We start from the raw sequence: 27,216 nt of genomic DNA on the forward strand, positions 1-27,216 counted from the left end.
GAATACATACTACGTGATTCCATTTGTATAAAATTCTAGAAAATGCAATCTATAATGATAGAAAGTATATTGTTGGTTGCCTGGGAAACAGGAGGGAGGGAGGAATAAATTACAAAGGGACACAAGTAAACTTTGAGGATGATGAGTGGCTGTTATCTTGATTGGGATGATAGTGCTAAGGGGTGCATAGTGTATTTTGATTGTATCTCAAAGTTCTTTAAAAAATAGAAATATTTTATGGGCAATAAAAGTAGTCTATGATATGCAAGAAAATTTGCATGGTAAACAATATATGTTTTAATTATTTATAGAACTTAAAATTCTCATTGAAAATGTAAATCATTTGTGTGAATTTGGAATTGGGTGGGAATGGGACCAGATTTTTAATAGCAGAATATGAGAAATGGGATAGTTTAGGAAGTCAAAGCTAATGATGGGACACTACCAAATTGTCCCCAAATTATGCTGGTTCCCTTTCCCAAGAGATAGAGCCCTCAGATGTGAGATTATAGTCTGACGAAGTAGCCTATGTCTTTGGCTATGGTTATGTGTGTATCTTTTTCTAAGGAAATTATTTTGACCAGGTACCCTGTGATAGCCAACTAGAGAGCAACACGTTCCATGAAAGTTTTCCATGTCTCCATCAAATAGCAACAATTTAGTCTTTTCTAGTGGATTTGTTCTGGAACTGGGGGATGCAGTGGTTCTCTGGGAGTATACAAACGACCTTTTCCATCTGGGACTCAGCCACTCTGGCTGGGAATTGGGTGCAGAGGGGAGCTATCAGGAGTGTCCTCTCACTGGATTAAGCACTAAGTAGAGGTGTGAGGTTCCACCCTTGTTAGTTTCTCTGGTTGAGTCCCAACCTACCTTTCCAGCCTCATCTCTTGCTGCCTGCATAACAAGATATTTATAGTTCCCCATCCTCTGTTGCCTCTTGCCCACAAACATGCTTTACATCCACATGAAAAAATTACAGTTCCTACTCCATCTATTCTTTACCTACTTAATTATCACTCATATTCTAATTTAGAACAGGGTCAAAAAATCCCAGAAGTACTCTTCATCCCTATCACCTTCCAGGTGAAGTATCTCTTCCTTTGTGTTTCTATACAATACCTTCACAAATCTCTATTACAGCCACGATCACATTGTTTGAAAATTGTTCCTTAATCTTCTTTTCCCATTCCCCTTTTCCTATTATTCCTAGTATCTTTAGAACAGAGATTTTGTCTTTCTACTCTATGTCCCCAATGCCTGGACCTGGAACACAGCAGGAGTTTAATGAATGTTAGTTGTTGGAGTGCCTGAATCTATCGATTGATCTTATACAAGCCAGGATTTTCTAAGGCACTTATGAAGAAATATCATAACAAAAACCAAATTATTTCACTAGGTTGAATTTTACATTTGAACTTCTAAAATAAGAATAACAAATCTTGTACCAACCTGAAGGTTAGGAAGATGAAAAACACTTGTGCCAGGCCTCTCTTCAATGAATTAGCAAATGAAAAGATCAGCTGTGAAGCCAGGAGAAAAAGGAGGGAGGCACAGTCAGCCACAACCCCAAACCTCTCTTTTCCCCCCAATATTTGGATGTGAAAATTTCTTTTGGAGTGACTTGTTTAAATGAGTATTACTAAACAGAGAATTATTTGTACTAATGCTAATGCTTTTCCAACTATAGGTTGTTTTCCTCTGGGTATCATTTCCAGAATCTTTATAAGAATAATTTTAAAAATAATTATATATGTAATTATTCCATTTTCCCAAAGATGAGGCATTAAGGAGAACAATTAAAGTTGGATTATTACTGCTTTGCGCTTATCCAAAACAAACAAAAATACATTAGACTAAATGCATATAAATAATTGATAAAATTTAAGGTGATGGAAATTTATGGATTGTATACTAAAGCATAGGATTTTAGTGATGCCAAATCATCTGGAACACAGAAAATACGTCTGTGCCATACTCCGTGCCCTCCTCCGCCTGCTGTCCCACACTGTCCTTCCTGCTCTGAACTGGTACATCTTGTATTGTAACCAGAAGACTGACTATCCCAAGAGCCAGATTCCCGTGCCAGACTCAGCCCTGTGTCCAGGATGAAATTGTCCTTGGGAAAAAGCAGTGCCAGATGAGATAGCAACAGGGCTTGATTGATGACTGGGGTCACTCGTGTTCCAAGACCTACAAGAATGCTTGCTGCTGCCCAAACACTGGCCATGGCTGGGGAAAGGGTCGTCTGTGGTCCATTTTTTCCGACCCCCAAGGTCCTGTCTGTACTTGTTTACAGGTCATCTGGAGAGTAACTAGTATGTGTTCAGAAAAGCATTGATGAACCCAAAAGATGCCACAGAAATATGAATAACAAGGCCACTAGATGGGTAAAAAGAATAAAAAACATATGCATTGTTCAATACATTAACATCTTGTGTTCTGCCTTCTTTTTACCTTTTTTCTATTACTACTTAATAACTACAAGCTTGACAACTTGGGTCAAATCTACCTAAGTAGATTTTCTTCATGGAGGAAGAGAAAAAACATCAGTTTGTGATGGAATTTTCTGATGAAGAAATCTATTTCAGTCCATATAGATTTTTTCTTTTAAATTAGGAGGTAAAATAAAAGAGACTGTTAAGTAATTCTACTGTGTCTTCAAAGGGTAATTCTATTGCCATCTTTCAGCAAGTCCATATCAATAAAGGAATGAGCTGGTAAGCCAAAAGGAAAAGATCTCTTGATGAGAATCTTCTTCCTTCTAATTAGCTGTAATATACAAGATATTTTCTTGGTGACTTTTGAACCCATAAACATATGTATCTGACAATAATTAGTACTTCATAGTTTACAGAACACTTTACAGGCACAAATATTTTTTCAGTGAATCTTAACAAAAATCTATCAGTAACTTTTAATATTGGCCATTCATTAGATTTCCATGATTATCCCATCACTTCATTCTCTCCCCAGAAGTGTTGTGCCCCCAGCATGCAGTGTATAGACCATAGTCAGAAGGACAAAGTATTGAATTACAGAAAGATAAAGCAAATTTTCAAATTCTCTTTTAAACTTACCACCTTGGCTATCTTTCTATTTTAGTGATTTTTTTTTAAATTTGGTTTTTAGCATTTTTTAAATGATGATCTGTGAAATAGAAGGTGTTCCCTTAAGCCTTAATTCTATGTAACTAACACAGAATTAATTCTGAAAGTAGCTTCCCTATTTCTTTACATTTCCTTTGCTTCTGAAGATAATCTAATTCCTGGAAGAGATCATTAATCCATTATTCTGGTGTTATGAAAGTATCCAATTAGATTGGGTAAATGGGTTTTTTAGATAAATTCAAATAATTTAAAAACAATATTGCCTGGCTAATCTCTGCTGTATACCAGAGATATTATAGTGCCATCTTTCAGCAATAATTATCTGAAGAAAGAGAATAACTCACATACTATTTTCATTCTTTATTAAAATTATAAAATATCCCCTGACTTATTTTAAGCCTAAGTTTATTTCTTTTAGACTTTGAGTCTGCAAACATACTGGCATCAATATTTTTTATCCTCCAAGGCTTTTTATTTGATAAACAGTAACTGAAGGGCTCTTTTGTTACAAATGCTGTGTTGTGTACAATGGAAGACAAACTAATAGGAACAGAACAAAATCCCTAAAAAATGAAACTCACAATATAGTGGTGAAGACAGCACATAAATAATTACAATTCAGTGTTAGAAATGCTGAACTAAAGATGTCAGTATGAGGAACAGGGAAGAAAATTGCTCAGGGTGAATACTCAAGCAGCATTCTCAACTTTTCTTGTTCATACCCTATACCTAGTCCATCAGCAAACCCTGTTGGCTCTACTTTCACATATATATATATAGAGAGAGAGAATGCAGCCACTTCTTACCATCTGCTCCCAGGCCAAAGTCACCATCATTTCTCACTGCATTATCTCATAACTGGTCCCCTTCTCCTACTTTATCCCTCCTGGCAACCCTCTCCCCACCACCATTTAGTCAGTTTTCATTATAACAGTGGGTGATCCTTTTAAAACATAAATCACAGTATTCTGATTTCAGATTGCATAAATCTTTCGCCTTTTTAAAACAGATTATATCATGTCATTCTGCTCAAAAACTCCTAATGGTCTATCAGTTCACTTGAAGTAAGAGGCCCTGAGGCTCTCCCTACCTCTGCCCAGCATTGCCTCGCAGCTCAGCTCCTGCTGTATTCCCCCGGCCCTCAGGGAAACATCCCAGGCATGCTTCTGCCTCAGGGCCTTTGCACCAGCTTTCCCTCTTCCACTGTATTCTCCCTCAAGATATCAGCAAGTTAGCTCCCTCACTTCCTCCGGTCTTTACTGAAATGTCACCTTCTCACCAAGGCCTTCCCTGGCCACATTTCAGTAGCACCTTCTGCTCCCCAATATTTCTGTCCCCATTTCCTGCTTTATTTTCTGTTAGCATTTGTCACTACCTAACATGTTATGTATTTTACTGTTTTTGTTTGCTTGTTTTGCTTATTGTCTCTGTATGAGGAGGGTAAGAACAATGAGGACAGTCATTTGTGTCCCTAATTAATTGCTGTGTCCCCAATGTCTAGAAGATTGCCTGGTACACAGCAGGTTACCAGTTAATATTTTTGGAATAAATGATTGAGTGATCGCTTATTGATATTGGATGAGTGACGTAACAAGTTCTTGTACCTTTATCCATTCAAAGAGGATTGCTGAGAGACCTGGGTTAAAATCCCTTTCTTGTGGTAGAATGATCTTGAGGGTTTGTTTCAGAACAGTCAGGGAGGTTAATCCCAGAGACCTCCCATCTGATATTCTAGCTGATACAGAGGCTTTCTTCTATTTACAGCTAGTCTTGCTCTCAGGAGAAAACATTAACAGTGTAGGAAGGAAGTTCCTTAGTCACTTAGCTTCAGGGAAAGCCAAAGAGAAATGAGACTGACAGGTGGAGCAGGGAGGGCATTTATTACCACAATTTCACCTTCTCCTGTTAAGCAAGCCTTCTTTATGTCAATACTTACTGCTTCCATTGACCAGGAGTTCAATCAGATTGCCTAACCTATTTCTTCTAACAAATTACTTGTGCTTCACTCAATTTCACATGCATTCAACTTTTTCTGATGATTGTGTGAGGTGTAAGAATATACTAAATGAAGCATAGATTGCTAAGTATAGAAAATAAAATATCAAGTGGAAAATAGCCAGTTTCCATTGGACGATAAACCAACAACCTTCTAGGGCAGGGCCATTTCCCCCTGTGATATTTGTGCTATGATGGTAAAACCAACCATTTTTAAAGACTTGCATATTATTTATCTTAGGGTTTGGTGGCATTGGTTGGGGTGTGGCTATGGCTTCCCTGCATAAGAGTGTGCATTGCTCTGGTCCCATTTTTGGAGGGTGGGGGAAGACTGGTTTAAAATGCTGATTCCTACTAAATATGCGGTTATGGGCTTAGAAGAAATAGTTGCGCATGCTAACCATTCCCAAATCTGAATATATTTCAGGGTGTTTTCACAGTTTTCCCCACATAACATCTGTCCTTAAGAAGCCTCACTGCTATTGGTAAAGTATTGACTTGATTTCTCTGCTCACCTCCAGGGCACTGCATGGTACTGCCCTGCCAGGCGTTCCCCTGCAGGCCTCTCCATCTTCCATGAGTATGAGCTTACACAGCCATTCATCTCCAGGTGGTTATGTTCACCATCACTGACAATCCCTCCGCATCTCATACACACCACCGGGCTGCTCCCCTACTAAAATTTTCCCAAGCCACATGTTACACATTTCTTTTCTCTGCCATGCTCCCAACTGTTTTGTGCTGTTTGGGTCTGTCTGTTTGCATAGCGCTGTCAGACGATATGCATGAAAGGTGCATTGTTGACATGACTGGTTTTGAAAATGTTTCTGAAAAGAGCCTACCTCGATTATTTGGGAGGTGGGAGGAAGAGGAAGTTTGAAGCCCCAAAAGTGGAGGTCAGAGACTCTTACTTGAGTCTTTGTCAAAGGGGGACAAAGAAAAGAATGTGATCATGATCTCTACCCATATAAAGGGTATGGATGTCTCTACTAAAAAAGAAAAAAAAAAAAGAAAGAATAATAGGTAATAGTGACATAAAGAGGTAGGATCCATAGAACAAAGGACTTAAAAATGTTTGTTAAAAAGGACACACTTGCAGGCAAGACTCAGGTTAATATCATTGTTAGATTTCCTTTAGTCACCAAGTTCAAGACACCCAACCGGAACTGGCCCATGGAGAAGAGTGTTTGGCTACCCCTCTCACTCCGCTGTCCTTCACATTGCCCATCAGATTGGCCTGGTTTTAGGCTCTCAGATAAAGAATAATTTAGGAATTCTTTTTCACTTAACCAGATAAGAAAGCATAAGTTAACTGGACAATGATGGGACTAGAAAAGGGAACACAAGAAGCACTTTTGGGATAGAAACGAACTTACTAATTGGAAACTCGTTCCTAATAACCAATTTTTGATAGTGATTATCTACCCTTTTCAACCACTTCTTCAAAGGATGAATTTGGTATTTCTGGTTGGAAAAGCAGTTTAGCTTCTCATTGCTTCTCTGGTCTTTTCCTACTATGTTTGCTGTATTTGATTGTAGTTTTATAAAGACAGGCCTTGAGAACATGTGTGGCATTTGCTGTTTAATGTGTAGCTCTGGCCAAGATATGTGGATAAGATGCACATTTTTCAGACTTTTTTCCTTTAATCTTCCAACAAAGATTGGTCCCAACTTTGCATGCACACTCCTTATGTTATCCAAATATCTTTGCCAATCTTTTCACATGCTATTTTTGGCCAGTGTTCTACTTGAAAGATCACTGAAAAATATGCTTTTTTGTTTGTTTACCATCTGAAGAAAAACTGATGCGATTGAGGTTGGCTTTATCAGCTCAAGCATTTTTGGATGACTAGATCTCTTTCTGATTCCCTCCCCAACCATTCCCTCTTTCTGATTCTGCTACCCCTCCATGAAACTGAAAATTTACAATGTTCAAACATATAGACTTACTTTATATTGTTTTTTACTTAACTAATCAAAACATTATTTCATGGGCATTATTTGATATGTTAGTACCCTAGTGAAACTTTTATATGTATATTTCCCCTTATGAACAAGAAATCACATTTTCTCCAAAACAGTAAACATTCATAGGCAAGCAGCTGAAACTATACATTTGAATCCTTTGTAACCCTGGCTTTCTAATACAGTTACTTAGCCCAATCACAAAAATAAATAATCCAAATTTCTTTCTACCCCTTCTCAATATTCAACTTCTGGAGTTTTGTCTACTTTGTGCTTTGCCTCTTTATTCTCAAATTCTTATGCATTCTATTCCAAATAGCTGTAGGACTCCATTTAAATCCTATCAGGTTTTTTTACAGCTGAAATAGGAACGCTGAGGTCATTTCCAGGCTAATCCTGCTGCTTAATATGTGAGAATGTCCTCATCACACCACCCCCTCCCAATTATTTTTAAACTCAGTTCTTCAAAGTAAAAAAAATAATAATAACAGTTTCAGTTCCAGGTCCCCATGGAATGTTAGCTCCAATAGAAGTAAACACGCTAAAAGCTGCCCTTTTCTCTTTATCCTTCGTAGGAATGGCATTTTTAAACATGAGCTTGTGTAGACATTGAACAGTCTCCACATGGGAATGAATGGTTTGATTAAAGGTTATTTAATATCTTAGTTCCTTGGAATTCTGCCTAAAGCTGGAGATATTCTTCACTATAGGTTTTGTGCCTTCTTTTACTACATTGAAAAATGGCTCAAAAAAGCAGAGGGTATAAATGGCATTCTCAAAATAGTTACTTGATTGTATAGGTGTGTGTGTCACAGAGGATACTGATGTGTTGAGAATGAGGAATTAGAAGAGAATGTGGAGATAAGGAGGAATGTGTTAAAGCAGCATCTTCCTATGGCCCTATCATTATATTCATTGACACAGTTTCTTGGTTAAAATCAGGTTTCGAGTACTGCATTCATATTGCAGCCTAAGGAATAGGATTCTGTATCATCTGTGCACAATGTTTTCTTCATTTGCATTTATATTTAGATCGGCAAGGGTTAAACTGAATACATTTAAGCAAAGATGATATTTTTAACTGCTTTCAATATAAAATTATGGGGACAGATTCTCATGGATGTGCATTAAAGAGAGGAAAAAATAACTTTATTCTAAGGATACAAGTAGAATTTTTACTCAGTAAATTATTTTAGCTTCAGAGGTAGTGTTCCTCTCAGCACAATCTCTTCTCTTTAACTATCATTCTTTTGAGGCAAATATTTACAGAGCATGGAATTATATTTCTAGCTTTCCAACAGCATGTCATACATTGAAATATTGATGAGACACAGTTAGAAGTTGGGCCCTCCGGACTTGCATTGTGTGATGGCATTGTGCTGCTATCATCAGGAGATTCCATTTTTTCCAACCCCCAAGGTCCTGTCTGTACTTGTTTACAGGTCATCTGGAGAGTAACTAGTATGTGTTCAGCGGCATGAGTGTTATCACGGTAACCTTGGCAACAGAGCTAGCTCTGATTTCAAAACATCACATGCTGTATCATAAAATTAGATAACGGAATTGACATTTAGCTACATGTCTGTCATATAAATTAAGCCCTGAGAATGATTTCCTTTATAGTCACATACCTTAATTTGAAAAGAGAAGGCACCAATTAGAACAATTTTATACAAATAAATACTATTCCACTTTTAAGTGCTAAATACATTTCCTCAATTCTTTCTCTGTAATATTGAACCTCAGATATTGCCATATTATTCTCACGCTGCCAAAATTCATGGTGGCTTAATTTTATGATCAAGATGAAGCTTACAGCAGAGCTACATCAGATATCCTATATAAATAGGATTATGAATAATGGAAAACTCAGCTCCTAAAAAAAATGTAAAATTCAAAACACTCTTGGCTTTACTGGGTATTGTTATTTATGCTGATTAGAAGTAAGACTGCACAGAATATTCTAATAAATCAGAACCCCAAAGACAAGACATGCTTCCCTTTCATTTATATATTTATGAATATTTTACACATATTTTCTAGTATCCAAGAATCTTTGATAATATCTTTATTTCAAGGACACTACACATACAGATTAATACATTTATCTACTTTGAGTCCTAGGTCCTCTTTTGTGATTTATAAATATTTTAATCTCAGCATTTTTCTCTATATTTGCTCTGATCTGTTGCATGTGTGTGTGTGTGTGTGTGTGTGTGTGTAAATGTAAAGAGTTAACTTGCGATTTACATTTAATGTAAGCACCCTGCAGTTTTCTACCTTGCAAATGATTATTTTTTAGAAATTTTATGGTTGCCTGGATATATTTGTTTGTCTTTATTGATATGTAGGGGGAAAGCTCATTAATGATTTAAAAGAAGGTGTTTTGATTAAATTTATTCCTAGTATTTTTTTGAAGCAATTGTGAATGGGATTGTTATTTTAGTTTCCCTTTTTGATAGTTCATAATTAGTATATAAAAATTCAACTGATTTCTGGATATTTATTTTGTATCCTGCTACTTTACTGAATTCTGGACCCTTGAACTTCCTGCTCAGGTGGTAAATATTAGAGGCAGGCTTTCAATATATGTTTCTTTCAGGTCCCCATGGAATGTTAGCTCCTGCTCTTTGAACTAGTTCCTTTCTAATTTCCAACATATATAAATTTCCCTTCATTTATTTTGAGCTAAAAAAATTAAAAATTAAAGATGGTATTTTGATTAATCAACTTGATCCTTCTCATTACATAACAATAAAGGCAATAAATTAACATCTAATAAAATTATAAGAGTTTATATCTGAATTTAGCTGCAAGATAATCTTGAATCCTTGGGCGTAAGTTTTCCTATTCCTTATACTCTTCTGCCTCAATGTTCTCAAAGTCATCATTGAGCCTGTTTCAACCTAGAATGATAGTTTATAATTCTTCTTAAAGATACCTTTTAGCAACTATCTGTCAAACACCATAATGGAACAACTGTCTTGTAAAACATTTCTTTGGCTTCTAGAATGGTAAGTTGTTATATAAAAATGAAAGATCTTTATGTCAAAATTGACTATAAAGCAATTTTTCTTTTCCCCATCTACCTGCTATGTTTCATAAATAATATTGAGAAATCTGCTTCCAACATTTTCTCATCTTATTAGCCATCCATTTAACTCTTGCTATTTTTATGTTGAACACTACCTTCTTACCTTATACCTGGTAAAGAGTCAAAATCCCTGCAAATTCAGAACCAGATAAGTGGTTGTGCTCTCCACTCATGTGCTGAAGTGGGAAGAAGGGTAGAAATCCTTCTGAGCATTTGCCACTTTGTACAGTAAATACCTGTTCCGTTTTCAGTATTGTTTAAACTCTTTGCTTTATCTCATTGGGTTGAGTCATCATCACCTTTATGTTTTAACTGCTAAAAGGTAGTTTGTATTGTTTTCTATTATCTTGAAACTATTTCTTGTGATGAACAGAAATAGTTCAGCATGTTGTGGTTCCAGGACTGAGTCAAGCTTGAGTCACCGTCTATACTATAGAATAGCATCACTGGAAACTTGTCAATGCATAGACATTCTGCAGTGCAATGTGGACATGAACTTGGGCTGTGCTGGTGCTGGACTGTGGGGCTTATCTGGCTCTTTGCATGACTCCAAAATGTAGTTTAATATCTAATCTCTCTCCTTTTTTTAATTATGACATGATCATTGGCATTAGATGGATGGGAGTGGGGAGGAACTTTAATGATAAAAGAAAAAAAGTGAAAAGGTGATACAGTGTTGTTGTTTTTTATTTCCTTTTAGGTCTGATGTTGTGGTCCTCTGCTTTTCTATTGCTAATCCCAACTCCCTAAATCATGTGAAAACCATGTGGTATCAAGAAATCAAGCACTTTTGCCCCCGCACACCTGTTGTCCTAGTTGGCTGCCAGCTAGATCTCCGCTATGCTGATCTTGAAGCTGTTAATCGAGCCCGACGCCCTTTAGCAAGGTAAGCCAAGGGACTCGGTGTTTCTCTCTGCCGGCCAAATTAAAACGTAGAGGTAGTAGATGTCTCTGTAACCTGGCATTCTGTTCTGTAACAGTCTTAGGACCCCTTCAACCAGCCATACGCTTTCAGTCAGCTTATTCAGCATGAGGGGGCGTGTCCCAACCCTTCTCAGGGTGATATCACCTCTTCGGTACAAACCCATTTCACAAAATGGTTGGCCATGCTTAAAGTGAATTCTCTAATTATGACATGGTGTAGAGAAAAGTGCTTTGAAATTTGTAAAGTACTAAACAAAATGTTAGCTACTCATAATGTCATTCTTGAAATTATGATTATAATAAAGTTAAATAACAGAGTGATCAGCACAATTTTTGGACCCAGGATCATCAGGTTTATACACATATGTATGTCCAAGGTTTATAATCTTATTTTCCTCAATCCAACCTCTGAGAGTATTTCATTCCCAAAAGGACAGTGTCCAGCTTTAAAAATCATATGGATATATAGTTGCAAAACAACATCTTTTTAAATGTTTCTAGTGGTTATATTTTAATGTGTCACTATTATCTTATTTCCCCTAAGACTAGTGCCTGTCACTCACAAGTTTAAAAATCAACTCAAAGGAGAATTTTAAAATGTGGATACCAATTTGGGGGCGGGGGGGCGGACAATAAGAGTTTTTAAAAACCTATGCTCCTTCAATATTCCCTTTACAAAAATAATTTTATGTGTTTTATGTTTAAATGCATTTTTTTCTGAAGAGCATATCTTTTCAAAATGCTGATATTAATACCTTCCTTCAATATTTGCTAATGTGCTTGTTACAAAATTTTATCTGGATACAATTTTTTATACTCTCACAACAAAAGCAAATGTTACTTTGTTTAAATAATTTCTGATGTTCTGGGTACATTTTGGATACATTTTCTGAAAACATTTCATGTAAAATTTTCACAATCATTCTGTTCTTAAATAGATGGCCTCTGAATTGAATATTAGAAGCCACATAGAGGACTTACGGTGAATAAGAGACTGCCTGAGCCTCAGAACTTTCTGTATAAAAGAATAGATTAAGATGATCAGGCCTTACAACCATGGACATGTGGAGGACTGGGGGAGAGTTATGGAGCTCTAGAGGACAGGGAGGGGACAAGCCCTTCTACAGAACAGTAATGAGGTTGCATAAAGGAAGTGATATTTGAGCTTAACCTTGAAAAGTGTCATCAGTTAGTGATCTTCCAGGCAGTCCCAGGATAAGGGGCACAAAATGCCCACAGAAACAAACCTTGACGTTCCACTTGCTTTTCTATACGTCCCTTCCACTTTGGCAGCGCCCTACAGTTTCTTCTCAGTTTTTCAATCCAGGTCTTCAAATCCAAATTCTACCTACTATTATCTTAGTTCCCCTAAGACTGGTGCCTGTCACTCACATTACCTTTGGTCTTGAAAGCCAAATGTTTATTTAGGAAGATAAATTCTAATAGTATGTCTCAAAATCAAGTATGCATTTATAACAGATCACATCTTACCTATGTTCTGGAATCCATCTGTGTCTTTGCTGTGGTTATGCTATAATCACAGGACTGTTCCATTACACCGCTTCCAAAGGTTTGGCCTCCCTGGGTTTGATTAGATTGCAAATTGGTCTCATGTGCCAGCCCAAAGGATGTAGAACTTGGTCGAACCAGAAGAAAAAAAAAATGTTTTTTCAGGAACTTTGTGGAACCAGAAGAAAAATAAATAATTTTTTTTTTTTTTTTTTTTTTTTTGCTAATCCTGACCTGAGGATATTTTGTGGAACCAGAATTCTATCAACTCTGTAGAACCAGAAGGAAAAAAAAATTTTTTTTTTGTTAATCCTTACCTAACGATATTTTTCTCCATTGATTTTTAGAGAGAGAGTGGAAAGGAGGAAGAGAGCGGGGAAGGGGGAGAGAGAGAGACTAATGCACTTGTCCAGGCAAAAAGGTGACGAGGTCCTGACTAAAGAGGGTGAAAGAAAAAAGAAGGGAAAGATGTGAAAGATTTACAAATCTAATTACTGAGAACGTAATGAGCTTTTGGATGGGGACCATTTAACTAGTTTAGAACTAGGGAGTTCTAGACTCTTAATTGCTCTCAGCAACTTGCAAATGTGACTTTAGGCAAACCCTTTAAACTCTCTGCCTCGGTTTCTTTAGAATGTAGAATGAAAATAATACCCATAGGGTTATGGTGAGGCTCAGATGAGAAAATGAATATGGACTCATTTTAAAGTTATAAAGCAAAATTTAGTGATAATGAAGATGAAGATGATGATGGTGGTCACAATGATAACCACTAACATTTATCAAGGATAGTGGACCAGGTACTATGCTAAGCATATTACCTCATTTAAACCTCTCAACAGTCTTTGAAGATATAGGTACTCATTATTATTATTCCTCTTTTAGAGTTTGGAGAACCAAGGCTTAAAGAGATTAAGTAACTTTCCCAGGATCAAATAGTTAGTAAATGGCTGTTACTTCAGTTATTGTGGTTACTACTGAAAGCATTTTTTTCCTATAATCATAAGTCCTTTATATTTTAAAGACTAGGTTGGCAGTATATTTTTTCAAGAGCCTTTTTTAAAGCTTTAGTAGGACCAGCCGGTGTGGCTCAGTGGTTGAGCTTCAACCTATGCACCCTAAGGTCATGGTTTGATTCTGGTCAGAGCACATGACCAGGTTGAGGACTCTATCCCCAGTGGGGGACATGCAAGAGGCAACCAATTGATGATTCTCTCTCATCATTGATGTTTCTGTCTCTCTCTCTCCTTCTCCCTTCCTCTTTGAAATCAATAAAAATATATATTTTAAAAAATAGAAGCTTGAGAAGGATTTTAAATTATGATTCAATTGGGTCCTTAGGTAGACCCTGGCTACTACATTTATTTTTCTAATAATTTTTATTCTATTTCAGGCCCATAAAGAGAGGAGATATTCTGCCCCCTGAGAAAGGCCGAGAGGTTGCAAAGGAATTGGGCATCCCATACTATGAGACGAGCGTCTTTGATCAGTTTGGAATCAAGGATGTGTTTGACAACGCAATCCGGGCAGCGCTGATTTCCCGCCGGCACCTGCAGTTCTGGAAATCCCACCTCAAGAAAGTTCAGAAACCTTTACTTCAGGCACCGTTCCTACCTCCAAAAGCCCCTCCACCGGTCATCAAAGTCCCAGAGTGTCCCTCTACGGGGACGAACGAAGCCGCCTGTTTACTGGACAATCCTCTGTGTGCCGACGTCCTGTTCGTCCTCCAGGACCAGGAGCACATCTTTGCACACCGAATTTACCTCGCTACCTCCTCTTCCAAATTTTATGATCTTTTTCTAATGGAATGTGAAGAAACTCCAAATTGGAGTGAAGTTACTTGTGAAAAGGAGAAGCAGAGCCGGGATGTCCAGGAGCAGGCATGGAGTATTGTTGACCCAGATGAGGAGCAGGAGGAGGGTACCCCAAGGACGCCTCAGGCTGACCAGTGGGAGTACCCCAGCCAGAACCTATCCCAGCAGGAGATTCTCAAGCTGGAAGCCGAGGGCTCGATCCCGGAGACACAGACACTGGCAGGCTGGAGTAAGGGGTTTATTGGCATGCACAGGGAAATGCAAGTCAATCCCATTTCAAAGCGGTTGGGCCCCGTGACCGTGGTCAGGATGGACTCGTCGGTCCAGTCGGGCCCTTTTCGGACCCTGCTCCAGTTTCTTTACACGGGGCAACTGGATGAAAAGGAGAAGGACTTGGTGGGCCTGGCTCAGATCGCAGAGATCCTGGAGATGTTTGACTTGAGAATGATGGTGGAAAACATCATGAACAAGGAAGCCTTCATGAACCAGGAGATTACGAAAGCGTTTCACGTCAGGAAGGCCAATCGCATAAAAGAGTGTCTTAGCAAGGGGACGTTCTCAGGTGAGCAGGGCCAGTGGCCCAGTCGTGGATGCCTTTGATGTGTTTTATCAAACCTTAGTCAGACATGAGCGGGGGAAAACATAACTGTCCCTAACATGGATGAGTACTTATGTTTTCCCACATGCCTAAGTTACATGTATTTACTTGTTTATCTCGCGTCAGACTTAAGTGCTAAATATTATTAGCTATATTTTTCAGCTAGGGAAACTGAGGGACACAGACGATTAGGTAGCTTGCCCATGGTTACACAGGTAGTAAAGGTAGACCCGGGATTTGAACCCAAGCTGTCCCCTTTACTGTGTGTAAAGTGCCAGGTATCCCAATACTTCCAAGGATGGGTCAGGTTACCCCTGAGCCTGAGCCAGGCAGCTTGATGCTCACAGTTCTCCTTCAGGATTCCTTCCGGAGCAACTCTGTTCCCCACTGACCATTCAGCAAGTACTCAAAACCAAAATTAAAGACCTCTTTGTCCTGAGGCACTGAAATCCTTGAGGCAATTTTAGTGACCCCCTGCATTCCCATCAGGGGTGCCTCATCTCTTCCCACCCCCTCTTCTTTTTTTGTTCTCACACTCCTTTCTTGTTCCTTCTTTGTCTTTGACAACTAAGCATATCTGCCCACGGTGTCCTTACATAATTGCTTAAGCACACTGGTGGCCTGTATCCAAGTTGGGTTACATACCCATGTTTGTACTGTCTTCTATCTTGTACTATTTTTGTTTTGCAGTTGTCCTCTGTGTGTGTGTGTGTGTGTGTGTGTGTGTGTGTGTGATTATTATATTTTGACTTCCTAACTTGTGATAATATGTATACTTCATTTGTGTCTTTATCTTTCATAATGCCTGTCAAGATATATACATTTAGTAAGTGGTTACTGAGTCTGTTCATAAATTTTAAAACCTATGAGTAATATTTACTCCAAACATTGACCATCATGATATAAAAGCAGCCTTGAAAGTTAATGGGAAAAAAAAATGTTCAAAGCTGCAGCAGATTAAACAGTGGGCCTTAAGTAAAGTTCATGAAATCACGCTCTCCTTACTGCAGAAGCATAATGAACAAATACAGTGGGGAAGCCTCAAGTGAATTCTGTTTAAGGGGGGAAAAGCTATAAAAGACAGTTTATGGATAATTAGAAAATTTTTAATATGAACCAGATAGTAGACGATATTAGGAAATTATTTTTAATTTTCTTAGAAGTAATGGTATGATTATCTAGCAGAATGTTCTTATTTTTAGAAACTTGATAAAGTAGGAATGAAGTGTAATACTATCTGTTAAAGTCTATATATATATATATACAAATTATATGTACACATATAGCTGAAGCAAACATGGCAAATATTAAGTGTGATAAATGAATTATTGTATTATTCTTACCACTGTTGTAATTTTTTGAAATTGTTCATAATGGGGAAGAAAAAATATTCCTCTTTTATGTGTCCTTATGGTTCAGAGAAGTTGTGTTGTGACACTGTGTGTAAATGCTTACTCCTTAATCCTTGGAGAACATGGAGGGAATTGGGTGTGCCACGGGCGGGACACAAAATCACTCGGTAAAGCTATGGAAGAGAGAGGACAAGAGACGTAGATGGATGAATATGGGTGCAACTCTCAATGAGGCTGGCTCATGGTGGTGTTTCCTCAATCCCTGGGCAGATGTGACATTTAAGTTGGATGATGGAGCCATCAGTGCCCACAAACCGCTGCTGATCTGTAGCTGCCAATGGATGGCTGCCATGTTCGGGGGATCGTTTGTGGAAAGCGCCAACAGTGAGGTACGTGCCTTCCGAAAAGCCTAAGTGAGTGTTGATGAACGTGCGTGTGTATTTGTATAAAGTGATTTATTAGCCAGATGACTTTGCTTCTTTAACTCCTTCCGTGAAATAGTTCCTTAGGCAGTGCCTGCGTGTCAGGTCACCCTCTTCTTCCATCTGCGATTGTGAGGAGCATTGATTAGCGTTCACTTGTTATGTATGCGCACCTCAGAGCTTTCCATGCCTATCCTTTCATCCCCACAGCTTTCCTCTGCCCTGAAAACATGATTAGATGTACTTGGTAACAGATGTCTCCAGGCATATTATCAAAAGCATATATAAGAGGGGCAGAACCTGTCTTTCCAAAGTTTAGGACAGTGAAATGTGTCTTCAGTCACTAATGTCCTAGGCTCAGCTCTGGCCCTAAACAGAGAGGGGACCTCAAGAAGCCAACTCCTTGTGCCATAGTCTCCTCATCTGCAAGATGAGGGATGCACGGAATTGCCCTTGAGGTCCCCTTGAGCTATGACTCTCCTTGTGGCTCTGCCCTAACTTGCCTTCTCTGAGGTTTGTCAACAGTAATAAAGCAAAAGGTTACTCCTCTGAACACATCTCTCAAAGTGCTTAGGTCTAGTGCAGTGGTCGGCAAACTGCGGCTCGCGAGCCGTGGTTTGCCACTCTGTTGACTAGTTTGCCGACCACTGGTTTAGAGGACTCCACTTATCACAGACACACACATAACTATCTTTATATTCATTAAAGAATATTCTAAACACCTGTTCTGTGCATAACAACTTTTAGGCCCATGCTTTTAGCCATGCAGTGGTCCTCCAGTACCCCAGAAGAAAGTATAACCAGTGGTCGGCAAACTCATTAGTCAACAGAGCGGCAAACCACGGCTCGCGAGCCACAGTTTGCCGACCACTGGTCTAGTGGAAGCCCCTGGGTTAGTGTCAGATGCTGGCCTTATCTCCAGAAGAGGGCACTCTCTAGAGCAGAGCAAGTTGTACCTCAGAGACCCTGTACCTTCATCTTTTTACACGCTCAGTGGGAAAAGAAATAAAATTTTTATTCAAACACTTCTAACTTTAGCCTAGAGGTGAGCAAGCATTTTTGTTCAGCTTTGCAAGTATTTTTAACCATCCTTTTTTTTTTTTTTTAAGAAAAAACATGGGGACACCCCATCAAGTTGATTGTCCTAAGAGGCTTGTTTTGATTATCTCAGCAACTCTCCAAACTTTAAAAAGAAATACAGAAAACAATGGCTAACTTTTGGAAAGGGTTGCTCACACCAGAAATCCGAGCACTCCCATTGTGACCCAGGAGCCTGCATTTGCATCCCCAAGTAGGGAAACAGAATCCTAGAATCACAAGCTGGAATGGCCAGGACTAGAGAGGTCACTGGGCCTCCCCCCTGCCTCCAGAACAAACTGCAGCTCCTGCTAAGCCAACCCCCAGCACAAGGCTGTCTGCTATTTGGAGAAAAGCATTGGAATTATCCTAACGACCTCTCCTGGTGTCGTTCAGCCATTGTAAATCAGGAGCTCCTCACGTGTGACAATGAAAACGGCCCTGTACTGTCAGAGGTGTTCTGGGGGGAGTGATCATGGAGACTCCTGCAGCCCGTGGAGGCCACCCAGTGAAGGAGCGAGCTCTCTCTGCAAGCTTGAGGCCTTGGGCCAGTGATCACCCTTCTGAGTTCCCATCTCCCTACCTGGAAATCACAATAATAAGCCATAGTGTGGTCATGAGGTGTAAGAATGAATACTTGCAAAGTACCTCATCAACTTTACATAAATGGTAGCTGTCAGTAGTCTTATTTTGATGCCAGCAGTGTTGATATTCTTTGTCTCTTAAAAAAAAAAAAAAAAAAAACAAGTGAGGAAGCCACTGATGAATAAAAATTCATCCTAAAGGCATTTCACTGACTTCAGTACTCTCTGGATAGGAGCCCAGAGGCTTGCTTCCCTTCTTTCTCCAGCTCACTGCAATGTGTGCTGATGGTGCTGTAGACGCCAGCGATTAACCCAGCAGGGAGAAGCTGATCAAGGTCGGGGACCCAGGCACAGAGGGACACTGTGGCGCTGACCTCACAAATGCTAATCCCCTTTATCCCTTCCCAGAATGGACTGTAATTGTCTCCAGATTAAAATGTGCAGGAGAGGTGACCAAAGCAAAAACTTGGCAGCAAATGTGAATGTGCACGTATGCGGCTGTTTAGTAGCCTCCCTTGGAGATGGCCACCTGTTGAGCACTCCCCCAGAAAGTGAGGGTCGCTCAACCCTTAGAGCTGTGTAGCTAAGGCTAATAACAGGTATGTTTTGATTCAACCAGCTCAAAAGACAAGACCCTGGAACCAAGCAACCAAAGGTCTGTGCCGAAATTCCTCTGGCCAATATATGGCGAATGCCACGTGCGCAGGCATTCCTGCCTTTCCTGCTCCTTCTCTTTATATCCAGTATAGCTGTGATAGTTACGTAGTTTTGAACTCCTGTCTCAGATCGATCTTGGGCAAGTGACCAGCCTCTCTAAATCTGTGTCCTCGTCTGTAAAATGGGGATAACAGGGAAGGAGAGAACCTTCTTTAAAGGGCAGGCAAGGCAGGCGAGTGTGTGCGTAAAGCATTGAATTTGGTGTCTAGAACATTTAAGAATCGTTAGTGACTATTATCCTAGAGGATTCTTGTGCTTTCTAATGAGGAGTTAAAGATCCTTGTCCCCTGAAAACCCTAAGTTAAAGCCCCCAGTTTCCTTCCTGGTAGAGGTGGTTTTGGGGGTAGGGAAGAGCACTCAAGCGCCCAGGAAATGCTCCAGGGTTGATTTGGGTCCCTATATGCATTTGGGATTTGTCTTTTCTAGGCCACCTTTTTACTCTATTTTGTCTTGTGAAAATCTGACTTCCCAATACAAAATTCAGCCTATTTTTTTTTTGCATTAATAGAATTCACATGCATATTCAGAAAAGAATAAAATGTGCCCATTGATATTCCTTTTACTTTTTTGTCATTTAATATTTAAGAAGACACTATTTTACTTATATTTTTCTCATTACTTTTAATACAGCAGTAAGCATAATTCTCTCCCCAGAGGTTCGCAGCAAATGGTTTATTAAAAATGCATGCCAGGGTTGTAGTAAGCAATGCTCTGGATCTACAATACTTTCTCATTCTCTAGGAGACTGTCTCTAATTATAAGCCTAATAGTCTGAGCTGATCTTTGCAATTAAAATTTTAAACCAACTAAACTGGAATATGGAATGTTGTTTAGGGATAGCATTATATTCTCTTTTATTACTCTCTTTTTTGAAGCTACATCAAGCAGGTACAATGCAAAATTCTTAATTCCATTTCTTATGTCACTTTATATTATTTTTTAATTTTATAAAACGGTCTCTCCATAGTTAAACAGTTCTGTTGTAAATGTTGAAATCACATAAACAGGCTTTAAAAAAAAACAATGAACCATGAGAAAAAAAATGTGTGCTCTGAAAGTGTTTTTAGTTTATTCTTATTTGCTGGTTACTTCCAAAAGTCCCTAACATTATTTTCCAAAAAGGACCATCACTTCAAAAAAATATTAGTACCATTTAGCAAGCAGGAAGCAACAAGTCACGAATGATTACAAAAGTCAGAACATTCTAAAGATATTGAGAGTTTTGGGGGCTGCTTGCTGGACTCTGCCATCTCCTGCCAGAAAAATTTTTTTTTAATTTAGAATACCCATTTTGCCATGACTTAGAACTGACTCTTACAAAGAAAAACAAAAACCTGTTAAAGTAATCTGAATATTGTGAAAATCCATGATCTCAGTGAAGAAGAACAAACTTCAGATATCATCGATTCCAAATTTCTCCCCTCTAACAGATGAGGCCACTGGGAGTCATAGAAGGTGAATGATTTGTCAAACCTCACACGGCATTGTTGTGACATCCCTGGCCTGCCCCAGACCCTTGCGCTGTCGTTCAAGCCCTTATTTTTAGAAACAGCAGACACCCTCCTCTCTGAGAGAGCAGGGGTTCACAGGAAGCCCTTGGACTTTTTATATCACAATCACTAACACCTTTAGCACTTGGCACTTTATAAAATGTGCGCTGTACTTTCACCATCAAAAAGGCTCCAGTTTTAAAGTTTTACAACTTAATTAGCCTTCCATTATCTAGAAAATTGTAATAATCCAAACACCACTTTTGAGAGAAAAAAATTTGCCATGTGCTCACACATACAGAAACAATTGGGTGTCTAGAGATGAATTCATGTCTGTATGAGGTAAATGCATGTGTACATAAACATGTCTACCTATGTTAGCATGCACACAAGTACAACCAGTGTTAGATTCACTGGAATAGCAATTAATTACAATACAAGGGCTTTTTATTTCAAAATAATATTAGTAATAGTTCCTACTTGCCAAGTTCTATATGTTGCAGAGGTTATGCTAGAAATTTGCAATGGCCACACCTGTTAAATCATGGATGGTAATAACTCACATACCTTATTTATGGAATAATAATTGTTTCTACTGTCTATACCTGAAGGAAGCAGGGGAGATAATTTTCTAAATATTTCTAGGAATTTTATGAGCCTTTCCTTTGATGCATTAATTCCCTCTCTGAGGTGGCTGGTGGCTGTACAAGAGAATAATATAGAAGGTTGCTATGCTTGAAACAATTCTGGAACCACTAGAATGCATTAGAGAGAGGTGGGGGAGAGAGAGGGGGAGAGAGGAGGGAAGAGAAGAGAATAAAATTTGATATATAGTATAGATATAATTAGACATGTATATGTTTATACTATGCTTTAGAGAGGCTTATTAAATACCAGAATTAAGAAGTGCATAACTACTCATCCTTTTGAACTCAGAAATCTAATTCTTAAAAATGATGTTTTATATAACCCAAACCTTTGCTTCCTTTGCCATGAGGAATTCCCAATACTGCACAGCAGTTCTGAACACAGACTTTAGAATTATATTCCCTGGATCCAAATCTCAGTCACTACTCACTAGCTCTGTGACCTTGGATATGGAACTTAACCTCACTAAATCTCAATTTCCTTATCTGTAAAGTAGCAGAAATAATCATCTCTTCCTGTGAGGATTAAATTAGATGCTGCGTGTGAAAAGCTTAGCACAGTATCTTGTGCATAGGAGACCTTCAATTGGGTTCATTTTTGTAATCATCATTTCAGAAGTAAACACCAGGGCAGTTAGAGACCTGCAGCGAAGAGCAGCTGCTGTGCAGTGTAGATCCCACTGATCCATGCCCCACCCAGCCATCCAGAACTCCCTGGCTGCCTAGCAAACTCCAGCATGCATTCATTCATATGGGCAATAGCTACAGGTACTCAGGAGGGAGATTAGGGGAATCCTACAGGGGAGAGAGGTCACCATACCAACCAGCTGTTCCCCCAGAAGTCCCAGGTGAAGATTTCTCTGCATTCTCTCAATCTACTGACACCTGGTAATGTTCCAGTAGTTCTGAATCTATGTGGTTGTGCCATAGGAAAAATAATTAAGTGTGTATATCGTATTAGCATATTTCGATAGAATGTTGGAATCAAGCCAGTCACTGTGGCATCTCGAGTGGTTGCATATCCTCTGCTTTGACATCTTAGAGATCTGGGTTCTACTGTGTGTCAGCAACAGTCTGGTTTGCAGCTCCCCCCAACACCTGTCATGTTGCTAGGAGATTTCTTTCCCCACAATAGAGTATTATAAGGTACTTGGCAAGGAGGGCCCATAATGTCATCTTACATTTACATCCCATTTGTCTGATTTATAAATCCAAATAGCCATTTAAAAATTCCAAATCAGGCTTTGTCAGGCAGCCCCACGCTTTTGTCATCTACAAATCAAACTGTTATGTTTAAAGCCGTAAATAGTGAATGACTTCTATACGCAGCCTCAAAGCAGGTGTTCCAGACTCGCCAATATCGAATAACACAGTTGGGATGTTTATAAGCAGTATAGCCTGAAAATGTGCCCACTGCTTTCTTCATCAGAACTCAGCTTTTCAAATAACATTTCAGGTGTATCTCCCGAACATAAACAAGATGTCAATGCAGGCGGTACTGGATTATCTCTACACCAAGCAGTTGTCACCTAACTTGGACCTGGACCCACTGGAATTAATTGCCTTGGCGAACAGATTCTGCCTGCCACACTTGGTTGCACTTGCAGGTAAGGCTGATGACTCAGGCCATGTGGTGTCTGACTGTCATATTTATCAAATTCGCATTTAAACAAAAGTAAGATTTCCAGGGACTAAAAATTAATTTTTTATCATCCATTATAATACAGTCTTGTATAGAATGATATGAACTGACCAAATGTATCAGACAGCCCAATTCAATTCAACAAATATTTTTAAGCACCTCCTTTATGGTAGGGACTGTTAGGTAATGCAAATATAAAAAGATGGATAATACATGGCCGATCTCCTCATGGCCCATGCTCTCTGCACTCTACCTCATTTGTGGACCATGGAATTTGAAATAACACTGTTGTATCCATGTCATCTTCATAATGTGTGTCCAGACACAGTCTTTAAGAAAGAGGCTATAGGAGGCAGTGGTTAAGAATATAGGCTACCCAGCCAGATTGCTTGGGTTCACATTTTGACTGCAACATTTACTGACTTCTTGCTCTCACTCTCTTTAAAATGGGGAAAATGGTATTCTTCCATGGAGCTGTAGGGAAGATTAAAGAGTTAAGATGTATGTATATATAAAGTCCTTAGAACAGTGTCTGGTCCTAGTCAGCATTATATAAGTGGTTTTTTTTTAAGCTATTTTAGAAAATGTTCTGACATTGTCAAGATCATTTTGGGAGAAAGAATTAAAAAAAAAGGGGGGAGACTTGGCTTAACTTCTCAAAATCTTATGTATCATTTGTAGATTTGTTTAGTGGGTAAGCTAAAGCAGGTCTAAATAGGACATAGGCATTCAAATACCTTCTACTTACATTTAAACCTTCAGCTTTATTCACCAGCAGTGTCAGTTAGCAAGCCATCTGGGTGTTTATCGCTTACATTTACTTTACTCCTGTTAACCATGAAAGCGAAGATAGTGCCTGTTTTGTCTACTGGTTTATTCTCTGCACTCAGAAAAGTGCCTGAGGATGTTAGGTTCTCAATAAATATTTGTTGAATCAATAAATGAATGAAAATGAATGTATGAGCAAACCAACCAGTCATGTCTGTGCTTGATTTTCTGTCAGTGTCTTTAGGAAAAAGATTTATTTCTCTGTACTCCACGTTTCTACTATATGCAGCCAACAGGAGGTCAGAGTCCTCCCCTCCCCTGCCTTCTTTCTCAGTGAAATAGCAAGAGATAGTTGAAGCATTGCTAGCTGATATTTTTAAAATATATTTATTTCAGAGAGGAAGGGAAAGGGAGAAATAGAAACATCTATTTCTATGGTGAGAGAGAATTATTGATCAGATGCCTCCTACATGCCCCGCACTGGGGATTGAGCCCACAACCTGGGCATATGCCCTGACCAGGAATCAAACTGTGACCTCCTGGTTCATAGTTCAACACTCAATCACTAAGCCACACCAGTCAGGCACCAGCTGATTTTTAAAAAACTGTTTTTAACTAATACACCTGAAGTCATAGGTCTAAATGAGTATATACTACTTTTTAAATAGTAACTAGGAAGCAATGATGGGCAGTGTCCTTTTTCAGAGGTAGGAGTTCCAAACCACTTGGCTATTTTTCCAAGTATTTGTCCTTTGAGGATAAATTTGATTTTGTTTTAAACAGAAGCAATGTGGAGCCAAATCCATTGAACAGGGTTTGTAACCAATATCAACATAGTTCCATTTTTGCTTAAATATTAAGTGTGGTGATGAAAACCTGGGACTGATTTCTCCATGAAAGAAACTGACCCAGAGAAACCCTTTCCTATGAACTATAGACTTCTCTAGCTGTTTACTTTTGTTATTAAATGCCATTATTACTGTTATAATTATTTAATATACTAGAGGCCTGGTGCACGAAATTTGTACACAGGGGGTGGGGAGGTCCCTCAGCCTGGCCTGCACTCTCTCCAATCTGGGACCCCTCAGGGGATGCCCAGCTGCTAGTTTAGGCCCAATCTGTAACTGCTCTCCCCTGCCGGCCTGATTGCCCCTAACTGCCTCTGCCTTGGCCCTTGCCACCATGGCTTTGTCCGGAAGGACGTCCGGAAGATGTCCGGTCTAATTAGCACATTACCCTTGTATTAGTATAGATAGCTTCCTAAGATGATTCCTCTAATCATTTATACTGTTTGGTGTATACTGTTTAGTGTAAGGATAGAGTGTTTAGAATCTTGTTTAAAAATCAGCTTCTGGGGTGAAAATGCTTTGCAAGCCAAAGTGTTGAATGAATATCAAGGAATGGTGAGGTTACCTCAAATTAAAAAGCCCAATGACTTCTCTGGGAAATTTAGTTCCAAATAGCTCTTATTTTTCAAGCGAGCTGAGGAAGGGTGTGCCAAAGAAACCACAGAAATCTAGATAACTTATTGACCAGTTAGAGGCATATTGACTAACAAGAATGTAGAGCCAGAGCTGAAAGTAAGCATGATTCAGCAATATAGTGGAGTAGAAGAACAGATGCAATGATAGAGATGAAAAAAACATCGTAACATCAAGGAGCTAGAAACGCGGGGCCTAGACTACCCACTCCCTGTCAGTCCCAGAGGCAGGTGACAGCCTAAATGGAGGCAGGACAGCTCAGTCTCAGAACCACAATTTAAATTCAGGTTTGAAACCTTGAACATGGCTCACAAGCAGAAATAGTTCTCCCAACTGGATTCATGTTACTTCTGGCTGACAGTCGTTAGCATCTAAGGGATTGAGCAATATGTGGTCCATCTGCAGCTGTTAAGATAGACATATGCATTCACATTTTTTTAAATTGATTTCAGAGAGGAAGGGAGAGGGAGAGATAGAAACATCAATGATGAGAAAGAATCATTGATCGGCTGCCTCCTGCATGCCCCCTACTGGGGATAGAGCCTGCAACCTGGGCATATACCCTGACCTGGAATTGAACCCTGACCTCCTGGTTCATAGGTCAATGCTCAGCCACTAAGCCAGGCAGCATTCACATTTTCAATTCCCCATATGAACTCGTTCCTGTTACTCATTCTCTCCACTTTCCGAAAGTGTTGAGATTTGGAGCAAGGTGAGTGAGGAAACTGTCAAACAGGAAGATACTAGAGAGTCTAGAGGATTCTAGAAAGGTGCTGGACTGTTTAGAGCAGCAGGTCCAATAGGACTTTTTGCGGTGATGGGGACGCTGTGCATCTGCCTTGTCCAAAACTCATGTGGCTATTGAGCACTTAAAAGTGGCTAGTTGTGGCTAAGGACCTTGGTTTTTTATTTCATTTAAGTTTAAATTAATTAAAACGTAAATAGTCTCATGGCCAGTAGTTACCATACTGGACAGCGAAGGTCTGGAGGAATCTGGCTCTTTCAGAAGTGCTAACTAGTGTCCTCAGAGTCATAGGTGCAATGGCTGGAGACCAAACTCTGTACTGAAGGGCCACACATCAGAATGGGCCTTAGGTTCAGTGAGGATGGCTGTTGGAGCTGTGCACCATACTTCCTTCCCTCTTAGGCGGCCCAAGACCAGACCCAGCCCTCCAACCTGTCTGGCTTGCAGAGGATGGTCTAACGTTCTCCTGTCCCTCTCTTCCCCAGAGCAGCACGCAGTTCAGGAGCTGACCAAGGCTGCTATGAGTGGCGTGGGCATTGATGGGGAAGTGCTCTCTTATTTGGAGTTGGCCCAGGTTTGTAACAATTTGCTTTTCACCTTTTTAGTGTGTTCAACCCGTTCATGTAATGCTGATAAAACATTCCACTGTTGCATCTGTCTAAATAAAGATGTCACCACCGAGTCACACAGGCCCCCTGTGTACACTGGGAAGATCTGAGAGTTTTACGTTTCATGCACCGTTCACCCCGCTGGGTTTCCTTTGAAAAAGCAACAAGGACCTAACCCCCACACCAGCCCCATTGTCCCCCGAGGCATCAGCTTTGCATGCAGGGGAACAACTTGGGGCAGTCTAGGGGAGGGATTTGTCTCTCCTTTGTAAAATTCTTGGACACTTGTTGGCCAAGATCTGTTTCTAGGATTCCATGAAGTCCCACTAGGCCCCATGTCTCACTGTGGCTCTCCAGGGTTTTCTAAAATCAGTATTTGCTAACACTGATATTGTGATTCTGTCATCCCAATACACATGTGCACTAGGCTTGGGGACAGGTGGGTGGGACCCTGATCTGTTGCATTTTCTAATTCCCATGTTATAAATTTCCCAGCTGGCCAATTTTTAACAACATCAAGTCACTGAATTAAGAGTAGGGAAGAAATATCCACAGTTGACTCTCCTGAATAGGAACAAGCCAACTGCAATATAGCACTATCTTAATCCTACTTTCAGAAAGAAATCTAATATCAAGAGAAATTGGAAGCACCAGTTAAAACTGTCCATGAGGTTGGG

General features: G+C 39.5%; 1 protein-coding gene across 4 annotated transcripts in view; it reads left to right on the top strand.

Annotated features, from left to right (window-relative positions):
• Positions 1-27,216, top strand: part of RHOBTB1 (Rho related BTB domain containing 1) — a 114,463-nt gene that overhangs the window by 83,300 nt on the left and 3,947 nt on the right. For 3 of the 4 annotated variants that reach the window (XM_079793637.1, XM_079793636.1, XM_079793635.1), the window contains 5 exons: positions 10,862-11,047; positions 13,988-14,970; positions 16,629-16,747; positions 22,752-22,902; positions 26,417-26,505. In XM_079793637.1, coding sequence (XP_079649763.1) covers positions 10,862-11,047; positions 13,988-14,970; positions 16,629-16,747; positions 22,752-22,902; positions 26,417-26,505 — 1,528 coding nt within the window. Of the gene's footprint in view, positions 1-5,529; positions 5,588-10,861; positions 11,048-13,987; positions 14,971-16,628; positions 16,748-22,751; positions 22,903-26,416; positions 26,506-27,216 lie in introns of all 4 variants that reach the window. The other variant, XM_079793638.1, reaches the window with a different exon arrangement.

Source organism: Cnephaeus nilssonii (genome assembly GCF_951640355.1).
Source record: "Cnephaeus nilssonii genome assembly, chromosome: 16".
NCBI lineage: Eukaryota > Metazoa > Chordata > Mammalia > Chiroptera > Vespertilionidae > Cnephaeus > Cnephaeus nilssonii.